This window comes from Corylus avellana, chromosome 1 (assembly GCF_965113065.1).
Source record: "Corylus avellana chromosome 1, dhCorAvel1.hap1.2, whole genome shotgun sequence".
Classification (NCBI taxonomy): Eukaryota; Viridiplantae; Streptophyta; class Magnoliopsida; order Fagales; family Betulaceae; genus Corylus; species Corylus avellana.
This window is the reverse complement of record NC_142490.1, coordinates 16172338-16195881: the sequence shown is the minus strand read 5'-3', so window position 1 is coordinate 16195881 and position 23544 is coordinate 16172338. Positions and strand designations below refer to the sequence as shown.

General features: G+C 35.2%; 3 protein-coding genes, 1 long non-coding RNA gene and 1 pseudogene across 4 annotated transcripts in view; 2 read left to right on the top strand and 3 right to left on the bottom strand.

Moving 5' to 3' along the window:
* Positions 1-23544, bottom strand: part of LOC132171862 (uncharacterized) — a 71074-nt gene that overhangs the window by 7307 nt on the left and 40223 nt on the right. The window lies entirely within an intron of this gene.
* On the top strand, positions 1609-4794 carry LOC148587987 (receptor-like protein EIX2). The gene has a single exon (XM_088512161.1). It carries the CDS (start codon positions 1609-1611, stop codon positions 4735-4737), a length of 3129 nt encoding a protein of 1042 aa, XP_088368287.1. The 3' UTR covers positions 4738-4794.
* LOC132169217 (receptor-like protein EIX2) overlaps positions 15000-23544 on the top strand; it is a 36901-nt pseudogene continuing 28356 nt past the window's right edge.
* Positions 18099-18950, bottom strand: LOC132168470 (uncharacterized). The gene is made up of 3 exons (XR_015909784.1): positions 18915-18950; positions 18642-18753; positions 18099-18238 (listed from the first exon to the last, which is right to left on the bottom strand). It is a non-coding gene; the product is annotated as an uncharacterized LOC132168470 (long non-coding RNA).
* LOC148587986 (uncharacterized) lies at positions 21874-23445 on the bottom strand. The gene is made up of 4 exons (XM_088512261.1): positions 22556-23445; positions 22207-22464; positions 22028-22120; positions 21874-21910 (listed from the first exon to the last, which is right to left on the bottom strand). The coding sequence occupies exons 1-4, from the start codon at positions 23443-23445 to the stop codon at positions 21874-21876; spliced, it is 1278 nt and encodes a 425-aa protein (XP_088368387.1).

The following is a 23544-nucleotide window of genomic DNA, read 5'->3' as shown; positions in this document are numbered from 1 at the left end:
TTTAAAATTTAATGGTAATTTTAAAAGCACATCAGCTTTAGGATGATAAAAAGATGATCCCTAACATTATAAAAATCACATCAACTTTAGGAAGATAAAAATATAGTTCTTAGCATTACTCTATATTATTTGTCCGGAGTATATTTTAAGAAAATAAAAATGAGTAACATTTTAGTAGGAAATTTGCGATTAATTTGGTTTTTCATATATATATATATATATAACTTTATTTTAGTATACAATTTAATTTGGAATAGGGGATCATAGATCAATTTGGCCGGGTCTTAAAGAAACTCTACCGTTCATAGTCGCTTAATATATAGGATTATTAATTACCAGTTTGCTTAGTTTTCCGAACCAATTAGCAAGTATCGCTCAGGAAAAAAAAACTCTAAATACTTTATTTGGTTTTAATTTGTTTTTGGAGAGAGTTTATTTTGTATTGATCAAATAAACAAACACACAAGTGTTGAAATATTATTTCACGAGGAGAAGGCATACGTAATATAATACCATTGGTCTCAGAACTAATGACGTAACATATTAAGATACAATTATTTATCTTTTTGAAAGTTTAATTTTTATTGAATAATTTTATATTTATTATTTTTTGTCGTTGTAATTTGATATGACACACAACCAGATAATACTGATCAGATCATAAATTCTCAATTTGTCATTTTTATTTAATCGGACACTCAATCAACCAGATTTAACCTTTATCCGGCACGGCTTACTGATATTTTAATAATAGTATGTATATTATAGTTTAATTAATAATTAAGATTAAATTTTTTAAATTTTTTTTATTTTCTTTCTTATTAAAATTTTTTATAAATAAGTCAACTTTAAGACCGTTGATTAAATTACAACATATATACAATTATTAAAATAACAGTATGTAAACCGAATATTTTTTTATCTTCCTAAAATTAATATGACATTCAAAATACTATTGAATCAAAATTTAAATATGATTAATATAAAATTTAATGATGATTTAAGATGATAAAAAGATAATAATTAAGCATCTAGCATTACTCTATAAATTTTCAAAACAAAAAATTAATAAATGCACACTTATTTAGAATGTATACGGCATTGATTTATTCCTTCAGATTTAAGGATCCCAGATTCAATACAATAATTGACATGCACGTACGAGGCCCATGTGGAACTTAACGGGCAATTTACATGAAGAAGAAGATAAACTTTTCCAAACCCATATGACAGCTGGCTATAGCTCGCAAAGTTTGACTACGTCTCCTGCATTCAAACCTAAGGCCTCACTGGTTTGTCATGTCACACCATTAATAAAGTCGAAGCGTGTACTCTTTGCATTTAGATATACTTGGGCAATTTTTTGTTAAAAAAAAAATTTATAGTCTAACATCTCCCTTTCTTCCAACCTAACTTTATGACTTATGAAGGTATTACCCTCCTTGTCGGCAATAATAAATATGACAGTTGACCATAGCTACCAAATTAAGTCTGACTAGTCTCTCCTTCCAACCCAATTAGTTGGTGAAGGTAAATAATCATATATGAATCCCATGTGTCTCTAGGCATCACTTGCAATTTTGTGTCTAAACTATTTTCATCCTCAACATGATTAGTACCCACTTTTTTATGTCCATTGTTCATCTCCTCCTCATTTTTTTTCTCTCTTTGCTTGGGACTGCATCCTACCTACAAGTTATTAAACCTGTTTCATGCACCAAAAGCCCTATTTTCCGATGCTTAGAGGTGGAGAGGGAAGCACTTCTTAGCTTCAAAGAACATCTCACTGATCCATCAGGTCGTCTATCGTCTTGGGTTGGTACTGATGAGGATTGTTGCAATTGGACAGGCGTTGGCTGCAACAACAGCACAGGTCACGTCGTCAAGCTGGACCTCAAAAACTCATTTCAGTTGAGTGAACTTGATGCTATTGAAGAAATCCGGGCCTCCTCAAATGCAGACTATGACTATCAACGTGATGAAATAATAAAAGCGTACAGCCAGACGTGCTTGGGGGGTAAGATAAGTCCTTCATTACCCAATTTAAAGCATTTGAGTTACTTGGACCTAAGCCTGAATAATTTTAGTGGAAACAGTATTCCAAAGTTTTTGGGTTCTTTTGAGGGTTTGAGGTATCTCAATCTCTCTTTCTCATCGTTTGCCGGAGTTGTTCCTCCCCAACTTGGGAATCTATCAAGGCTGCAATATCTAGACCTCAATTCATATTCATCTTCATCCCTCATCAACCGTGTCATTTATTTTCCAACATTGGAAGTCAAAAGCCTAGAGTGGTTTGTTGGTTTTCCTTCTCTTAGTTACCTTAATTTGGGAGATGTTAATCTTGAGAATGTACAAGATTGGCTTGATGCGGTTAATATGCTACCTTCCTTGGTGGATTTACGCCTGAGTCACTGTCAACTCTCTAGTCTTCCTCACTCTCTTTCCTCCATCAACTTCACATTGCTTTCAGTCCTTGATCTCTCTAACAACCGTTTTGAATCCTTAATACCTCGGTGGTTGTCAAATGTGAGTGGGCTTTCAACAATCAGTCTTGCATCCAGTTGGCTTAGAGGTGATATTCCAGGTAGTTTGGGAAATCTAACCAACTTGTACAGCTTGGATATGGCTAAAAACCCCGAGCTTATTGGAAAGATTCCCAACTCATTTGCAAACCTTTGCAACTTGCAAACAATAGATTTGAGAAACAACAATATAAGTGGGGAGATAACTGAATTTGTTGATGGCTTGTCTCAATGTTCCTTCAGTAGCCTTGAATATCTACATCTGAGTTTTAATAGCCTGCTTGGGGGGAACTTGCCCTATTCATTGGGAGGACTCGGGAAGTTGAAAACTATTGAGCTCTCTATGTGCTCTTTTTGGGGTTCAATTCCAGATTCAATCGGAAACTTGTTGTCATTGCAAGAACTCGACCTCTCGTACAATCAAATGAACGGAACAATTCCAGAAAGCATTGGGAAACTGTCAATGCTTGTTTCGTTGAACCTTCTTCAGAATTCTTTGGAAGGTGTCCTAACTGAAGCTCATTTTCATAGTCTCACCCGATTAAAATCTCTAGACTTGTGTATGAAATTGTCTGGAAAATGGGCATTGGTTTTAGATGTCAAACCCGACTGGGTTCCCCCTTTTAAGCTGACACAAATTCAATTAGAAAACGTTCGGATCGGCCCAGAGTTTCCACTGTGGATAAAAACACAAAATGGACTCAAAATTCTTAGGCTTGACAATGTTGGCATTTCTGACACAATTCCGCATGGCCTTTGGAAGTCCTGCCCAAATATCACTGAGTGGAGTCTTTCTGGTAACAAACTACACGGCCAGGTACCATACTTTCAATTTCACCCTTTGGCTGATCAATTTGATTTAAGTTTCAACAACTTAGAGGGTCCACTCCCACTTTTTCGTAGTAATCTAAGTATGGTATTTCTCAATAATAACATGTTTTCTGGAGCTATTCCCACAAACTTAGTCGAGTTATTGCCCAAGTTAGTTTGGTTGGATCTCTCTTCGAATTCAATTACTGGTATAATTCCCCATTTGATTGGGACGCTAGAGGAGTTGAAATATCTTGTTTTGAGAAATAATTCGTTGTCTGGAAATCTTCCCATTTATTGGAAAGATTTACAGTATTTCAAATTCTTGGACTTAGCAGACAACAATATATCTGGCAATGTTCCAACTTCAATGCGGCATTTGAGTTCACTAAGGCACTTATCATTTCGCCGAAATCATCTTGAAGGAGAGTTTCCCCCTTTCTTAAGGAACTATACAAACTTGCGAAGCCTTGATTTTAGTGGAAATAAATTCTTTGGAAAACTTCCAGCATGGATAGGAGAAAGTCTACCATATTTATGGGGATTAAGCCTAAGGTCCAACTTGTTTCATGGGGACATACCTCAACAATTATGTCTTCTTTCGCATATTACCATCCTAGACCTTGCAGACAATGATCTTTCAGGAGCAATCCCTCAATGTTTAGACAACTTGACTAACCATGGTGATCCAGAAATTATTGATGATGGCCATCTTCCGGATAAAATGGTGCTAGTTTATAAAGGAGCAGAACGTCTATTTGACGAGTCAGCTTTTACGCTTCACAATGTCATAGACCTTTCGAATAACAATTTATCTGGAGAAATACCTGAAAATATAACAAGCATCTCAGAATTGGTCATCTTGAATTTATCAATGAATCATCTGACTGGAAGAATTCCTAACAAAATTGGGAATTTACACAAGTTAGAATCACTTGATCTCTCAATTAATGAGCTTTATGGTACTATCCCTAAAAGCTTGTCATCTTTGAGCTTCTTAAGTTACTTGAATTTGTCATTCAACAATTTGTCTGGGAACATCCCAAATGGGAATCAACTTCAAACACTTGATGACTCTTCTATATACAAAGGTAATTCTTTCCTCTGTGGGCCTCCTCTTTCAACCAATTGTCCAGAGAATGAAACTAAACCTGGAGAAACATCAAATGGTGGTAATAGAGTAGGCAACAAAAATGCATGGGGACTTGAGTCATTCTTGTTCTACATTAGCAAGATAGTTGGGTTTATTGTTGGATTTTGGGGAGTTTGTGGCACACTGATTATCAAAACATCATGGAGACAAGCTTACTTCCGAGGCTTTGATAATTTGAAAGACAAGATTATTGTGTTCGTTATGGTCAAAATTGTTCACTTGCTAAGGAAGGTCAAGTCGGAGAGAAGTTGAAGCTATGGGTATTGGTATTTTTCTTAATATGCATTATTTATGAATTATAAGTTTTTCAGGTTGTTGTAATAATATATGCTCCAATCTTCACTTGTTAAAATCATATATATGAATGAATTTACAATTGTGTGAGGCATTATTTCTTTTATTGTATCCCATTTTCTTATAACCATTTCTTCATATGGTACCATTACATTCTCATTCTCGATTTAACCATTTCAAGGTCTTAATTATCATCTTTCTTCATATTACGTGACGGAAATTAATATTGTCATCCAGAAACTGATGTGCCATAAACTGATGCATCAGCTCCACACTTCAGTTATAAAAAAACTCGTTCTAATTCCTCCTTTTTCAGTCTGTCAGACAAGAAAAAGTTATCTATTATTTTTCTTTTATTACTTAACAGTTACTGGATTGGTACCTCAACAATATATTTTCTTTGAAGGGAAAAAGTTGGACAGTCTGAATATCATAAAGGTAGTGGAATTTAGCCTTCATTTCAAAAAAAGTTTTTAGTCTTTGCAAGAAATTGTGACTGCTATATATGTAACAAATTTTTCATTGTCGTTACATTTAAACTTTAATTATGTTTTTTATGTTTTGAATTTGTAATATATATATATATACCCTTTGTAATTCGTATGTTTGTAATTTGTGGATGAACCTATCACAAGGTGTTTGTATTTTCTTTGTTATTTTTAAACGAAAATATGTAATCAAAGGATGAGTTTCATCTAAAATACTATTGCTTAAAAAAAAAAAAACAAAAAAAAAAAAACTCTAAAACAGGCTTAAAATACTTTCAAACGCATTTAAAATAGACCCTAATAGAGATCTAAAGAATGCCCACAAAGCCCATTACTTGATATGCAAATAGCTATTAATAACCGCATTCAATAACCCCGCAAATAATTAACGATTAACATTGTTTATAAATGACAGACTGTTGTAGCATCATGTTTTTAGTTCAAAAACAATAAGAACTTGGACTTACATAATGTAGATTCCTCTGCTTCCCTAAGTTTTTACACTACTTTGTACTTGCTCCAACACTCTTTGGTAAAACGTACAGTCAGTTGAATATAGGTACATACACTACCAAATATAAATAAAAAAAACCAGGTTTAATGTCTTTTAAATAGTGATGTTTTTAGAAAACATAATACTTACAGTTTAACTGTCACTATTCATAAAGTCGCCTTTCGCACAGGAATAGCAATGTGTGAATAGTAACACTAATCACATGTTGCCTTTTGCCCGTGAATAGTAAAACGTCTCAAAATTTGAAAATATTAGCTTTTAAAACAACCATCCACACTCAAAAACTTTCATTTTTAACCCGCACACTTAAAACATTTTTTAAAAAATAAAATAAAAAACACAAGGTGGCTGCCGGTTTGCTGCCAAACAGGCTGCCACCCCTCTATTTTTTTTTTTAAAAAAATTTAAATTTTATTTGAATTTGTTTTATTTTTAAAAAGAAAATTAATTTGATATATATTATAAATACTTTTTTGTTAAAAATTATTTTTTCATAATTTTTTAAAGGGTAGCAACGTGTGAATAGTAAAAATGACACCTTCTAGAAGGTGATGTGCACTGTTCACACGTCACCTTCTCAAAGGTGGTGTGTGAATAGTGAAAATGTCAAATTCTAGAAGGGAACGTGACTGTTCACACATCACCTTTTAGAAGGTGGCGTGTGAGCTAAAATGTCACATTTTCCCTCAATTTTCACTATCGAAATGTCATTAATTCGGATTCCAATCTATGTAATTGAAGTCATTTTGAAAAAGTCACTATTTGACCGTCGATAGTTTAATAATGATGTTTTTTGGGCAAAAATCGTCATTAATAAAGAGTCTTATTAAGAGTCATTAAATGTGAAAACTTTTGTAGTGATGTCCTTCAATCCACTAAAATTTTCTGTGTGCGAGGGGAAAAAAGTCATCCATCCATATTTATAAGTTGTGATAAAGAAAAAGGATAGTCTACATTCATGTCACTCAACAAAATCAGAATACAAAATATAACTATCTTAGAACTATCAAGATTGCCCACAGGCCACTTGATACCATTAGTACAGTAGGAGAAATTCTGTTATGGATTCAAATATATATGGTGCATCCTCCTGATGGCTTTACCACGGCGCTTACCTTTACCCATCTTGAATTTCCTTTTGAACTTCTTCCCTATTCCATCAGCAGGCTTTAAAGAATGCATGCTTTGATTCCCATCAGCTATCGCCACATCTGGCAAATGATGAAGAGAAAATCCAAATCATCAAAATTGAAAATGCTGACAGGCATTAGAGACGATAACGCTGTTTTCACTTCAAACAAACACTACAATTGATCACCAATAAATCGGGCAGTAGATTCACATAGTCAAGTTCCATTCTTACTAGATTTTGAATGCAAAATCATTTCCATGTACAATACAATTGATCACCAAAAAAATCAACTTGTGATAATTCCATAGAATAAGCAAAGTCAACATAAAATGACTGAATAAATTGAGATCAATAATATGAACCTAACCATTCTATATATTCTTAAATTACTTCAATCCAAGTAGAAAGAAAAAAAATCAAAAATGAAGGGCAGGAAATCAAAATAGAACAATTAATTTCAAAAGATAATCATGGCATATAACTGTAAGCACCTATATGCGCTATGTTTAGTTGCCAAGAAAGCGGAAGTAAGAAATCAAAATAGTACAATTATTAGAAAATCAATGGCTTTGTTTGTTAAACTTCTCATTTTCCGTCTTTCGCTTTCGATGCATAAAATTTTGCAAAGATTTTATAAAAATAAAGCATAATGTGATAAATTTTCTAAATCTAAAGAGTACATGAATTTACATTTTCCAAAGTACCTCAAAAAACAAAATGAGTCAATGTAACGTAACGAGCGAGGGCTACCCTCATGATAGCAACACCCACAAGAAAATTTTGATTGCAATTTATTTATTTATTTTCCCTTGTTTTGAATTCCAATGAAATGTTCTCTTCATTTATTTATGTTGAAATATATATGAAATATAAAAGTACTAAAATATGAAATAGAAAGAAAAGAAAGTGCGGAAGCGGAGAGAGACATATGGGCTACATCTTGTATCTTCAATATATCAAACAATATTATATAACTCTCTATTTATAGAGAGACAATGAGTAGTGACCAAGAAACTCTAAAGTAGACCTAAACTAATTAAGGAAGATAATAAACCTTAGAAGGAAATATAATAACGGAAAATAAAAATATTCTATCACAAAGAGAAATAACATATTAAGGAAAATATCAATAAACTTAATTTATAAAATATTTCGACATGCCCCCTCAAACATAAGATGTAAGCTTGAGTTTGGAAAAGAGAAGAAACTAAAGATATCCGAAGTCGACAATTGGATCAAGGCAATGCCGGTGAGAAAGGCTGAAAGTGATGGCCGGATAGATGCTGCAGAACGGAGACAAGCCGCTAAAAGAATCCGGTGAAGGGCCAAGCCGCAATTGACAATGAGGCCGGAAAACGGAAACTAGCCGTTAAAAATCCTGTGAAGAGCCAAACCACATTGTGCCAAGATTCACCAATGAATAAAGCCGTGGATTACAACAAAATATGATTCCTATGGATTAAGAATTGCTCAAATAATGTAATTACCTATCTTTTCATTTATCATTTTTATTTCAGAACTAGCTTGTTGCCTAATTACTGGTTAATAATCAATTTTTAACACCAAATACGCAGCTTATCATCAAAGTAATATATTCTAGGGTGTTTATAATCATCTAATTAATGTCAATTGTCTCTTTCCATATGCACACAACAAATACAGACAAATATGTATGTTATAACCATTATAACGAGGCATGCAACTGATAGTCTATCGACATGATCATATCGATTAATCAAGTAAAATATATCGAGTTATCTGAAGGCATTGAAATAGTTAACCAAATCCTAGAAATAAATGTCGAGTGAATCTATCAAAGAGGTTCTTAAATCCTTGCAATAATTGACTTCCTCCTTAGATGGTTCTCAGTCAAACAAAAGTTGCAAGCTTAACATTGTTCGTAAATAACAGAGTAGAGTACTTGGACTTCATAATTTAAGTTCAAAAATAATAAGAACTTGGACTTCATAATTTAAATTCCTTATGGTATAAGGAAAGAATTGGACCGGGCTTCTCAAAGTTTTTATACCACTTTGTGCTTGGTCCAACACTGTTAGGTAAAACAGTCAGTTGAATATAGGTACATATGTCCTCCAATTAATTTTATTGGTCCTTACGTGGCATACAAACAAATTCTGTCAAATGTTTGGATGGAATTTGACTGCTGGAACTAAATTGTTATTTTGACTTGTCCCGAGAACCTCTGAATCATTGTTTATACCGCAGAGACTGATTTGTAATTTATATCAACTATAAGTTGATTTTACATTTATTACTATTTTTTAATGCCATGTGTTCAAGTACTTGTTATCATTGTTATGTAAACTTGATTGATTATCACTTGCAAATGTTGGCAATTCGCGCCGTAGGGGTGTATAAATGGTTATAGTTAGTGGTTATTGTCTTTAATCGCTAACTGCACCGCCTTAAGTGGTTAACGGTATTAAAATAATCGGTGGTTAGCAGTTATTGAAGCCCAAACCACACCGCATAACCATCTTTTAGGTATGGGCATTTTAGGCCTTCATTATGCCTCTTTCTAGGGCCTATTTTAAATGGTTTTAATTTACGCCAGTTTTAGCATTTTCTTTTTTAACATTTAGTGTTTTAGATGGAAAAGAAATAATCAATAAATAAATTTATACAGTAATGCTAAATTTGGATGATACGGCAAGGAAGGTTTGGGATGAGAGTAGGAGTAATGCTCATGTTGAAACTACGTACATTGTGTTCCAAGTCCATACAAATTTCCACTTCTTCACATTCTGCTTCTTTAACTATATAATCTTCACTTCTTTATCTGTCTGGGTCCATTGTGTTTGCATTTACACAAATATACCAAATGTGATAGGTTAGAGCGTTTATCTTGGTTTATGCAAAATGATTAATCAAAACCTACTTTATCTAGTTTAGCTAATGAGTTTTAAAATGCACCATACATCCGGTGATCTATTTTGCTGTTGTGGAGCTGATTGAGAGGAATATGAATGATCATAAAACTGTGGATATGATTGATGGTGCAGTTCATGAAGTTGTGGTGCTTGAGCTTGCCACAAGAAATTGGACTGTTGGCTCCATGCTAAGTTATAGGAATCAAAATAGCGGTCTTTCCTCGGTTTAGAGAACGATGTTTTCATATGCCCATAAGAATTGTTAGAAATTTGTCTTATTGAAGGATATTCTCTAACATGGTGATAAGGGTCATGGCAAAATGAACATGGTCCATAGGGGGTCGGACTGTTTCCCCACATGTGTGAAAACCAAAATAAAATAACAAAAAGAAGCTAAAATTAAAAGTGAAATAAAAGCAAAATTAAAAATAAAACTTACAAAGATGCAGACTCGAATGACCTTGCATGAAACGAAAAGAAAAAATCAGATCTGTGATTAAAACAGCTTCTGGGCTGCTGTCCGGATGTGTGATCGATCGCACTGGTGCGCTCGATCGCCTTGGAATGGGCGATAGAGCGAACCTCCGGAGGCAGAACACGAATTGCAAAAAAACAGAAAAAAAAAATAAATTAAATTAAAAATTAAAACAAAAAAAATTAAAACAAAAATAACTAAGGGAAAAAAAATTCCAAACAAAATCAAACAATCTCAGGCAACGGTGCCAAAAACGTGTTGTGCCAAATACTACCTATATTAATAGGCAAATAATTGGTATGTTTTAACTCGCAAGTGCACAAGATCAAAACAGTAGTATAGTGCAGCAAGTACGAGATCGTTTCCACAGAGATTGTTGATTTCACTTAGAATTGATTAAAATATCAACTTTGTCACAAACTTGATATTGATATATTGAAATTAAATAAAGATAAATAAAAGGTAGGGCTTTGATATCCACCACTAATCATGCTCAAATAATATAACAATATGCCAATACTCTAATCATATTATGAATACCTAATATTTGACAACCTAAGGGTATGAGTGTTTACTCTTTAAGCTATTGATCTCCCTAAGCAACAAATTAGGCATGGGTGTATACTCTAATTCATTTCTTTCTTAAAGGATTTAGCATGGGTTTATATTAAGTTGTTCTTTAAGTAAGCATAAATTTGTGGAAAACGACAAACACATGAGGCCTAGGGCATGGGTGTCTACTCCCGGTTCCCCATGTTGATTAACCCAAAAACCCGTGAGGAATTCTTTTATCACTCTATTAAGCCTAGGACTCAATCATCCAAATTGACTTAATTAACTAATCCATATCACATATATATAATGGCCAATCACACACATATGAGGAATTCAATAAAACAAGAATTAATCAAGTTAAGCATCACAATATGATTATAACAAAGGCGCCAATATTGAAATATTAAATAAACATAATTGGACTTCAATCTAGCCCTACTAAAGTATTAGTTACACATAATTAAAATAAAACTAAAAAGAAAAGGGAAAAAAAGAACAAAAAACAACTTCTTGAAGTAGCCTCCAATTCATCTTCCCAAAGTTGTGTCTAAAGATGGTTTATTGAATTGTGAGGCTTAGAGATCTATTTATAGGCTTAGGAATACTCTAAAAATCTTAGAAACCCTAGTAAACTCATAAGGTTTAGTCCTAGTGCAACTAGGACTTGGAAAACCCTAATTTGGAAGGAAAAAAAAGTCTAGCCGCAACCGTCTTTTCTCTAGCACATGGGTGCAATCGATCGCAGCCCGTGTGCGCTCGATCGCATGTCTGGGATTGAGTCTCCTCATTTGTGCACGAGCGCACGCCTTGCTCACTCGTCTGGACCTCTCTGGAAGTGCGCTCGATCGCAGGTCCCCTGCAATCGATCGCACTACCAGAATGCTTTTGCTTGACTCAAATCTTCTAGCTTTTTTCCAATTTTGTCCTTTAAGCCCGATACTTCCATAAATGCTTTATTTCTTCCAAAAACTTATAAAACAAAGAAAATACAAAAATAAAATAAAATAGCATAAACTAACAAAACTAAGAAATTAACAAATATACGTTATGGACTAAAATATGAATATTTTGGCACTAAACAAAAGTCCAAACTACGTAAAAGTTGAGCCAAAATTACTCGCTTGCTTCCAATATTTATGCAACAACTTTTGTGTTACTTATGGTAGGTGCTCTCTTAGTATTCTCCTTGTATCCTTATCGTCTTAAGTGGAAATTATTTTATAAAAAACAAGTGAGAGAGATAAGAACTACTTTTTTTTTTTTGTTTTTTATAAAATAATTTCCACATACGACGAGGAGGATACGAAAAGAACACCAGGAGAACACCTAGCATTCCCCCTAAAAAAATAAGGTGGCTTTTAAAATCACCATTTTATTAAAATTTAATAGTGATCAATCATAAGGCCAATGATGATTTTAAAAGCCACATTATCCTTGGAGGGAGACAAGAAAGACTTGTAGCATCACTCTTATTTGATAGCTAAGAATAAGATTAGGGTTAGATAGGTTTACTATTTGAGTTGGAATTCTATTACAGCTAAGATTAGATTATTTAATATTATGATTAGGTTATTAAGATTAAAGTTTATTTGAATTTGAATATTCGAACTTTAGGTGTTATCTACTTGTATTTCTATTTAAAGACCATTTTATTGTAAGTGAGAAATAGAAATTCAATAAATCACGTCTCAAATGTAACTGTATTTTTAAAAGTTACATCACATTTTAAATGACTTTAAAAAACCTTTAAGATGATTTATAACATTACTCATGTTTTACACCCGTAGTACACCGACCAAGAAAGTTCTTACAATCTTCCTTATGTTTTATTTCTTCGGGATCCATTGTATTTTGCATTCACACAAACTTTAAAGCCCAAAATGGACGGACCAATATACTGAATGTGACATCTTTGTATCTACTTTTCAATGGTCTTATCATTTTGTTTAGGAATAATTCCTAGTCGAAAGGTCTTTACGCATGTGAATGAAAGTGGGTGGATGGAGTTGTTCAGTCAAAAAAGTAGGCATAAACCGACATCATGTCATGCTAATGTATGTTTTATTGAATATCAGTTGCAAATGATTGACATTGTTGTGCACGGAATACACCGCAAGAGACATCATCGGACCCACGTGGAATTTAAGCAATCGGCGTGAAGACTCTAGTCTTCGTACGTGTATATAAAGGAAATTTTTTATTTTTTATTATAAAAAGGTGTTTAAAAAAATAAAATAAAATAAAATTGGCAAACCTTTGGATTTTTTTTTTTTTTTTTTAAGTTTAAGGTATTTCTAGAATTTTTACTACTTTTGTTTTTATTTTATTAAGAGTAGTTTCGTTAGAGAAAGATTAACAATATTTAGTAGTTTTGAGGAGACATTATCACAATTGAAAATTTGAAACAACATTATCAATTTGATAGTAATTTGAGGGTTAGGTGAATTTTTTCCTATATATTGAGACAGACTTCCAAACTCTTTTATTTCTTTGATTTATTCTTAGTCAAAAAACTGGATAGATTGAAAGTGCATTTCATTATCACGACTTTAAATAAAATATAATCATGCCTCTTTGAATTATGAGAAATGATTGGTGTCAATAATTTATTCATATTATTTTCATATTCTCTTATAAATTTAATAGATCAATTATTAGATTTGTAGTGTCTACCATTGAATTTATGTGAGATCCATATAAGTCTACAAATCTAATGGATAATTTGTAAGATGAGATGAAAAAAATATATTTATCTTGAATTATTGACTTAACATGTTTAGGTACAATTTTATCTTATAACCTGAAACTCGGCCTTTAATCGGGGAGGAAAAGGGTACAATTTTATTTTATATATATATATATATATATATATATATATATATATTTTAATTGAATAAGGAAAAAGGTTATAGGGAATGATTCTTTTTTCTTCTGATCCGAAAGGAAGAATGAGCAGACGATCTTAAAAACGAAAATGGTGTGGGCTCCCCAGCAACAGACCCAAAACGAAAAACAACAGTACGAAAATATAAACAAAGGGTAAGAAATGGGTCAAACAAGTGGCCTCGTCCTCTTAAGGGGCTGAGCAAGGCGGTTACAGAAGCAAAAGAAGTACAGATTAAGGCAAATCTATCTAAACCCCCACTAGAAACTCGGCCATTTAATCGGTAACATCACATATATCTAAATTTTTTTAAAACAAAAGTATAAGTAGACACTTATAAATGTATATATTATTTGTACAGAGTACATTTTAATAAAATAAACAACATTTAATAGGGAATTGAGATTAATTTGGCTTTATATATATCTTCATGGTACAATTTATTTTTGAAATTAGAGATGATAGACCAATTTGTATAGTCGTTTAATAGGATTACTTAGGGGTAGGTAGATTAATCGATTACTGATTACCGACCGATTACCGATTTTAACCGAACCGATATAAACCGTAACCGATAGTTATCGGTTAAAAATTTTATACCGATAAGCTTATCGGTTGGTAATTGGTCGGTTAAAAATTTTTTATCGAAAAATCGATATGATAGCTATTTTAATTTTTAATTTTTTAGAATTTTATATTTATTAATGTAGTGGATCAATATATATATATATATATATATATATATAAAATAAATAAATTAAAAAAAAAAAAATTCAATAAGCTATTTTAGCCAAAAATATACTATAAAATAACTAATTTGTAATAAGCTATTTTAGGCTTTAGCCCAACAAAACATATTTGGGCCTCCAAAACAATTAATTTTTTGTCCAATTAGCAGCCAGTAAAAGCCCAATAAAAGGCCCACAAAAGCCTAAACCGATTAAACCGACCGGTTAACCGATTATCGATATGACCGATAATTTTCTGTTAACACTTCTTATCGATCAGTAATCAGTTAGGATTTGGTTAACCGACCGATAACCAGCCCTAGGCCTGATTACTAATTAGCTCAATTCCTTTCAAAATATATATATATACTTGCTTAGCTTTCCGAACCAATTATCCTCATATTTTACACGATGTTGTGGTTTAACTTTAAATTAAAAACTACTCCATATATTTGTGCCACGTGTAAGTGTGTCCTCTCTCATCGCCAAGAATAAATACTTGAACTCCCTCATGCATGTCTTAGGCCTCACAAGCATTTCAGTGGCAGAATATATGGTTAGCTTTATGTCCACTCTTCATCTCATCCCCATTTGCTTCTTCTCTCTGCTTGGAACTGCATCCTACCTTCAACTTATTAAACCCATTTCATGTACCAAGAGCCCAAATTTAAGATGCTTAGAGGCGGAAAGGGAAGCACTTCTTTCCTTTAAAGACAATCTTACTGATCCAGCTGGCCGTCTCTCTTCTTGGGTTGGTGATGATTGCTGCAATTGGACAGGTGTTGGCTGTGACAATAGCACAGGAAATGTCATCAAGCTTGACCTCAAAAACCCATTTTCGCCTTTTAATTATTATGATGTTGAACCAGATTTAGATTTTTCAAATGAAGAGATGGAAGCTTACAACAAGTCGTGCCTTGGGGGAAAGATAAGTTCTTCTTTACTCGATCTAAAGCATTTGAGTTACTTTGACCAAAGCTTGAACAATTTTGATGGAATCAATATCCCAAAATTTTTGGGTTCCCTTGAAAGTTTGACGTATTTCAATCTCTCTTTTTCATTGTTTGTTGGAGTTATTCCTCCCCATCTTTGGAATCTTTCAAGGCTCCAATATCTAGACCTCAATTCCTTTCATTTTCCATTAACTCCTATAACTTTTCATCTCAAAGATTGGAGGTCGGAAGTCTTGAATGGGTTGATGGCTTTCCTTCTCTTAAGTACCTTGGAATGGATTTTGTAAATCTTGAGAAAGTACCAAATTGGTTTCATGCAGTTAATATGCTTCCTTCCTTACGGGAGTTACACCTAGCTGGTTGTGGACTTGTTAGTCTTCCTCACTTTGTTTCCTCCATCAATTTTACACTACTTTTAGTCCTTGATCTCTCTTACAACCATTTTAACTCCTTCATACCTCACTGGTTGTCAAATGTGAGTGGGCTTTCAACAATCAAACTTGAGTCCAGTTTGCTTAGAGGTGCTATTCCGGTTGGCCTGGGACATCTAACCAAATTGCGTGACTTGAATTTAGGTGATAACAATTTAATTGGAAAGATTTCGAACTCATTTGCTAACCTTTGCAACTTGCAAGCATTATATATGTATTCCAACAATATAAATGGGGAGATAACTGAGTTTGTGGATAGCTTGTCTCAATGTTCCAACAATAGCTCTGAAGATGGGAACTTATCGTCATTGCGGGAACTTCACCTCTTTGGTAATCAAATGAATGGAACAATTCCAAAAAGCATCGGGAAATTGTCAATGCTTGTTTCATTGGGCCTAAATGAGAATTCTTGGGAAGGTGTCCTAACTGAAACTCATTTTCAAAATCTCACCCGATTAAAATCTCTTATGTTGTCTACGAATGTTAATGCAAAAGGGGCATTGGTTTTAGATGTCAAACAGGAATGGGTTCCTCCTTTTAAGCTGAAAATGATTTATTTAAAAAAGGTTCAGATCGGCTCAAACTTTCCAACTTCGCTAAAAACCCAAAATCAACTCAATTTTCTTGTGCTCAACAATGCTGGCATTTCCGACACCATTTCGCATGGACTTTGGAAGTCTTGCCCAAATGTCACCCATTGGAGTCTATCTCGTAACAAATTACACGGGCAGGTACCATACTTTCAATTTCACCCTTTAGCATCTTATTTTGATTTGTGTTACAACAACTTAGAGGGTCCACTTCCACTTTTTCATAGTAATCTAAGCATCATATATCTCGGGAATAATAAGTTTTTTGGACCTTTTCCAAAAAACATAAGTGAGTTATTGCCCAAGTTGTCTTGGTTGGACCTTTCATCAAATTCAATTACTGGTAGAATTCCCCATGCCATAGGAATGCTAAAGGAATTGAATGGCCTTATTTTGGGAAACAATTCCCTATCTGGGAAACTCCCCCACTCAATGCGACATATGAGTTCACTAAATGTATTATCATTGCCCCAAAATCATCTCGAAGGAGAGCTTCCCTCTTTCTTTAGAAATTACAGAAACTTGAAAAGTCTTGATCTTGGAGAAAACAAATTCTTTGGAAAACTTCCTGCATGGATGGGTGAAAGTTCACCATATTTATTGAGGTTAAGCCTAAGGTCCAACTTGTTTCATGGGGACATACCACACCAATTATGTCTTCTTTCAAATCTTCAAATCCTAGACCTTGCACACAATAATTTTTCGGGAGCCATCCCTCAATGTTTAGGAAACCTAAGTAATGATGGATATGGAGAAATGTATAATGGTGAACAAATGTTGTTGGTTTCTAAAGGGAGAGAATATATGTATAATGATCTAGTCCTTAATCTTGTTTATTCTATAGACCTTTCAAGTAACAAGTTATCCGGAGAAATACCTGTTAATATTACAAGCCTCTTAAGATTGATCAATTTGAATTTGTCAATGAATTATATCACTGGAAGAATTCCTAAAAAAATTGGGAATTTACACATGTTAGAAACACTTGATCTCTCAATGAATGAGCTTTATGGTCCTATCCCTGACACTACAAAAATTATGTGGGTTAGTAACAGTGGTTTAGTAACGTGTCACTAGGGTTAACACGTTACTAAATTTTAGTAACATGTATATAGTAACGTGTCTGGCGTGTTAGGAATTTGATTGTTGCTAAATCTTGTTTAGTAACGTGTTAAGATTGACACGTTACTACTTAGTAATGTGTCAAAAACTGACACGTTACTACTTAGTAACGTGTCAAAAACTGACACGTTACTACTTAGTAACGTGTCAATTTTTGACACGTTACTAAGTATAGTAACGTGTCATAAACTGACACGTTACTACTTAGTAACGTGTCAATTTTTGACACGTTACTAAGTATAGTAACGTGTCAAAAACTGACACGTTACTAAGTAGTAACGTGTCAGTTTTTGACACGTTACGATTTTGTGCATAAAAAAAAAAAATTTTTTTTTACACACCTGATCATAAAAAAATTTTTCTCCAAATTTTGTTTATTTGTACACACCTGATCATACATCATAAATTGCTCTCACCATACATCATCAATTGCTATCAACATACATCCATTTCTCAAGTCCTATCCCAACATTCCCCACAACATATATCAATTTCATGTCCACAAAAATTGATATATATATACAATAACATTGTTGTATATTACGTCATTGTCCACAAATAAATTATAACTATATACATATACATTAACAAAACCTTAAACATACAAGTTAAGTGATTCTCGAGTACATTACGTATAAACACCCCAACAAAAAATCTGGTGAACACCATCATAACGGGTTGACTTCTCCGCACTCACTGCAAATGATTACACAACAATTAGTCAGCAAACAAACACTCGAACAATCAATCAGGAATCATCAAGTCCTAAGCAACTAACTTCGTCAAACTATACAAACGTCATACTCAACAATATTTAACAGTAGTGAAGTGAATAAATAGACGATAAATAACTTCAACGCTATAGCTACACTGCCAACACACACCTTAGAGTACAACGCTATAGTTTCAATGATAATCCAAACTGTGAAAATGATCTAAAATTACAAAGCATATATATGATCTACGCGTATCCAGCATTTCCACAACCACAACACATATTAATTTGTATTCCTAATTCCAAATATTTTGAGTTAAGTATATACGCTATTTATAAATATTCGATAATAACTGGCGCGAAATAAGTCATATGTATACATACGGGCTTGCTGAACCAGTGGTACAATGTCTTGATAAGCGAGACTTTTGTCCACTCGGGGTCCGTTGTGGGTGTTCGTTTTGATTGTCATCCTCAGCTTCTAGCCTTACGTCATCTACACATATTACGGTATAAATGTGTTATACACATGCATGTATTCCAAAAACATATGAACAAAGTGTGATTACCAAACAAATTTATTAACTATTAAATTGATAGCCATTTCAGAAGTTACTCGTATTACTTTAAGAGAAACAAAAACTAATATAGTTTTACCTGGTCCGCTAGCTACTGAGGACCTCACAATCGCACGAACTGGGGATTCTAAGTCTGGCGGAGCTCTAACATTGGTCACCTCTGGCTCGGAGACATGTCTCGAGCTCTCAAGCACACAAAGTCGGGCCTCATACGCCGCCATCTGTGCAGCCATAAGTGCGTTAAACTCCGCAGTAATCTCAGACCTCTGCTGTGCCAACTGTGCAGCCATATCTATCTTGTGCTGCTCCCTTTCAACTCCGAGTGCTCTTTCAATCATTTCCGGGACATTTGACCTTCTTGGGTTCTGTGAGGATGGTTTATAGTAAGAGTAGATGTTGCCGTGCGTAGGAAGAATATTCTTACTAACCCTCCGAACACGACCCGCATATTCTGGCTTAGAGTTGTGCACTTGGGCGTATACGTCGTTTGGTGCCCACCGAATGGTCCCATGAGGAGCGTCTGCCAATTCTGCAGGATCGTTTTCCACTAGCTCCTCCATCAACAACTGTAAGTTACATTACATCAAATCATTGTTATTTATGTTGTCCATCACAAATAAATTTTCTATACACAAATACAAATAAAAAGATGAAGGGTGTAAACAACATACAACTCTCTCCTCGACCACCCGATTTGGGAAGCTACCGTCTGTCTTTCGGTGAGTCTTGATGTAAGCCTTCGCTCGAGTAAGAGTTATGCCCGTATTAATTAGCTGCAATTAAAAACCCACAACACAATCCATATGTTAGTATGTATATTAAATTAATGATGACATATATATGTGTATAAATGGTAAATGACAGACATACCTCCTCATTGCATAACCTTGCCAAGCTCTTCGAGCCAGTGCAGTGTGGTGTGTTATTCTTGGCTCGTATCTCTCTCATATGCTGAGCAAAGTCCTACACGTACACAACACATATACGTTATTAATTTGTGACACATCTTTATAATATTAAACTGTTACTGAAACTACACAATTGAAATTAACTTAGTAACCTACTTGATACGCGGGATCGCACCATTGTTCCAACAATATATCCACGTCTGTCGTGTTGTACTCTTTAAGGAGCTGGGACATCCTTTGCTCCACTATCGCAGGCGTCTCACCTCGTTGAATATAGAGTGTCGCTCTAAAGTCATGTCTCCAACGCCTCAACTTGTCGCCCATGTCACGGAATGCGTCCTTCTTGATCGCCACAATGTCAAAGCCAGGCGGGATATAAAACTGCGTCTGCATAAGTTTCAAATTGAGAAATTATGACATGTACATCAATTAATCGTTAGTACCAGTGAGTCAAATAACTGCTATGTACAGTTGACTGTAAATTGAGAATTTCGTAACGTTTCACATACCATCAATGAGCTCCACAAGTCCTCCTTCGTGTTGTCGGGTACCTTCAACCAGTCGTCAGATATCCTAAGGAAAGCCCCGCCCCTAACAACCTTGCCCGTCACCCGTCTAAAATTTGACCCGCTTAGTCCTACTGGCTGCCACGATCCATTATACTCCATCACAATCCTTTTCCCAAGGGGGATGTCCCATACCTTGCGCGACGTATTTATATGCAACACTTCAATATTATTCTGTGAATCTGCATTGATGTTTAACACACAAAAATTAAAAAATACCGACATTAATCGGAAGTGAATGCTTATAAATAGAATAAAATATATAAACAAATACATACTTATTTCAACATTGACTACTATACATACCTATCGTCTGAACCTCGCTGATACCCAACACTTGCCCAGCAAGTCCAGCAGGCTGGCCGTCCAATAAGTCAGCTGTCTCCACCTCAATGTCCTCATCGGCCTGCGTATCACTATCATCCACGTGTGCTATGCTGTGTGGCGGGCGATCAAAAAAGTCGTGCAGCAACCGACCCAGCTGGGTCAAATTTGCTGGCGGGGATTGCAAATCCGGAGATTGCCCAAACTGGGTAAGGCCTGTCCGACGGGATGGGTCAAGCAAATCTGGGTCTACTTGACTCGAGGAGCCTGGAATATCTTCATTATTGTTGAAGATATAATTATGTGTAGCAGGGGGTGGCTCGTCTACATGCTCTGGAAGTATCGGTCGATACCCTGGTTGCTGACGCAGTAGCATAGCAATGTCCTGCGCCTCACTGTCATTAGGGTCGAACAGTCTCGACCCACGTCCACCCGTAGTCTGTCGCGTAGAAGACGGTGTCCCTCGTCCTCTTTTTGTCCTCCCTCGATTACTCATACTACCCTGCGAAATAAACGAGCGTGGGATTAGTAATCTATACAATGTATTAGATATACAATAAATGTTTAAATATACACCAACAAACCAATGAATGACAATCAATGTATAAATATATAACAAAGCCAAACATGTACACAATATTGAAATATAATGTGATAACATACGCTTCGATCGGTGCTAAATCTTGTCGAACGTATTCGACGTCATCATGCGGATCATCAGGATTTCTGTTCAATACTAGTGGCTCACTCTCGTGGTAGTTGACATGATCATCATGAGGCCCTTGGCCCTGACCAACGTCGTATATGTTTTTAGGTTTTGTCCTTACAGCACAAGCCCAATCTGGGTTCCTTTCATCTTCGACGTAAAAAACTTGTTCCACTAGAGATGTCAGCACATACGGTTCATCAGTAATCAACTCTCCCGTATGGACAAGGTTTTTAAAGTTCACAAACGTTAAGCCATACTTGTCCACCTTATATCCCCTGTCCAATGTGTTGTCCGCCCAATCACACTTAAACATAACATACTTCGTCCTATCGTAATACTCCACCTCAAGTATTTGGGTTAGCTTCTCGAAGTATATTTGGCCATCAACAGTTGGCACGCACACCCCACTGTTCTGCGACCTCTTTCCCACATCATGTGCAACCTTACGAAACAACTTGCCGTTCACAACATATCTATTATACTGGACTGCTGAGATCATCGGCCCTCTACAATGTATTACTAGTTTCTGACTCATTTCATTCCTACGTCGATCGTCCAAACGATCGACCTACGAGTATAATATAATGAAAGTCGCATAGTTAGTGTGTTGAGGGAATAGAAATAAGAATCAAATACAAGAAATTTAATAGGCACACATGACATTAGTCTTACGTAGTCACGGTACCAATGGAAAAATTGCTCAACATGTTGGGTTTCCAACTGATCATCTGTGAGTCGCCCCCTAATTCTCGGTTCCCTAAGTGTATCCATGTGCATCCTACAATTTCAAATTAAATATGAAAACCATAAGATACAACTAAGGGTGTAAGATAAATGAACATTCTATGCTATAAACCGACTCACATCCGTAATTGGAGAAACTCGTCCGAGTTAAACATAATATAACGGTGGATTTGAGTCAATGTGCATTTGTCGAGGTCGACTCGTGTCCCAGCCCCTTTAGACCCATCCGGGTTTCTTTGCGGCCTATTGTGAAATGTCGGTACGTTATCTAAATAATGAGAGCAAAACGTCACCAACTTAGTTGCAATATACCCCTCCGCAATGCAGCCCTCAGGAGCCGCTTTATTTCGCACATTAGATTTAAAACCCCCAAGGCCCCTACATATCAAAGCAGTCAATCATTGGATTTAATTGTTTTTAAATAAATGAAGAGAGAAAAAATGTAAGTTTTGCGTCGAATTAACTTTACCTCTCTCCCTGATACATCCACCTATATTGTACAGGTCCACCGAGGCGGCATTCACGGACAAGATGCACGACAAGATGAACCATGCTCGTGAAAAACCCAGGTGGAAATACCTGCTCCATCTTGCACAAAGTGATATAGACATCACTCTCAATACGATTCATATCCTCTGCAATCAATGCCGTCGAACAAATGCCTCTGAAGATTGCAGACATTTCAACAAGGGGTCTAACCACTTTATCTGGCAGTGACGTAGCACGGAATGCAATAAGAAGAAGTTGTTGCATCAGTACGTGATTGTCATGGCTCTTCAAGCCTGAAATCGATCGGTCTTTAAGATGTACACACCTGGAAATGTTCGAGGCATATCCGTCGGGCACCCTAACATTTCGAAGAACTTTCAAGAAACTAGTTTTATCTTCATTGGACATCGTGTGACAAGCTGGGGGCATATAGATTATCCCATCTGCCGTGAACGGATGAAGTGTAGGTCTCAAACCCAATTCTTGCAAGTCTTTACGTGCTTCAAGGTTGTCCTTTGTTTTCCCTTTGATACCCAATAATGTGCCTATTATGTTGTCCATCACATTTTTTTTTATGTGCATAACATCACGATTGTGCCGTAATAAATTATCTTTCCAGTACGGCAACCTAAAAAAAATACTTTTCTTCTTCCACACAACATTATCATTATGAGTCCTCTTCCTATTTGATTTATCAATGGGCTTTGACTTACCAGCGCTCTCATCCCCAAATACCATCCCTTCTAACTGTTTTAGAATTTCATCTCCACTTGGCACATTGGGGGCACATTCTAGTTCTTGGCTACCGTCAAAAGTTCTTTTGTTCCGCCTCCATGGATGATCCATGGGCAAGTATCGCCTATGCCCCATAAAGCAAAATTTTTTCCCGTGTTTTAATCGTTTAGACTTTGTTGCATGCATACAGCAAGGGCATGCCTTTCCACCCCCGGTGGGCCACCCGGACAAGCT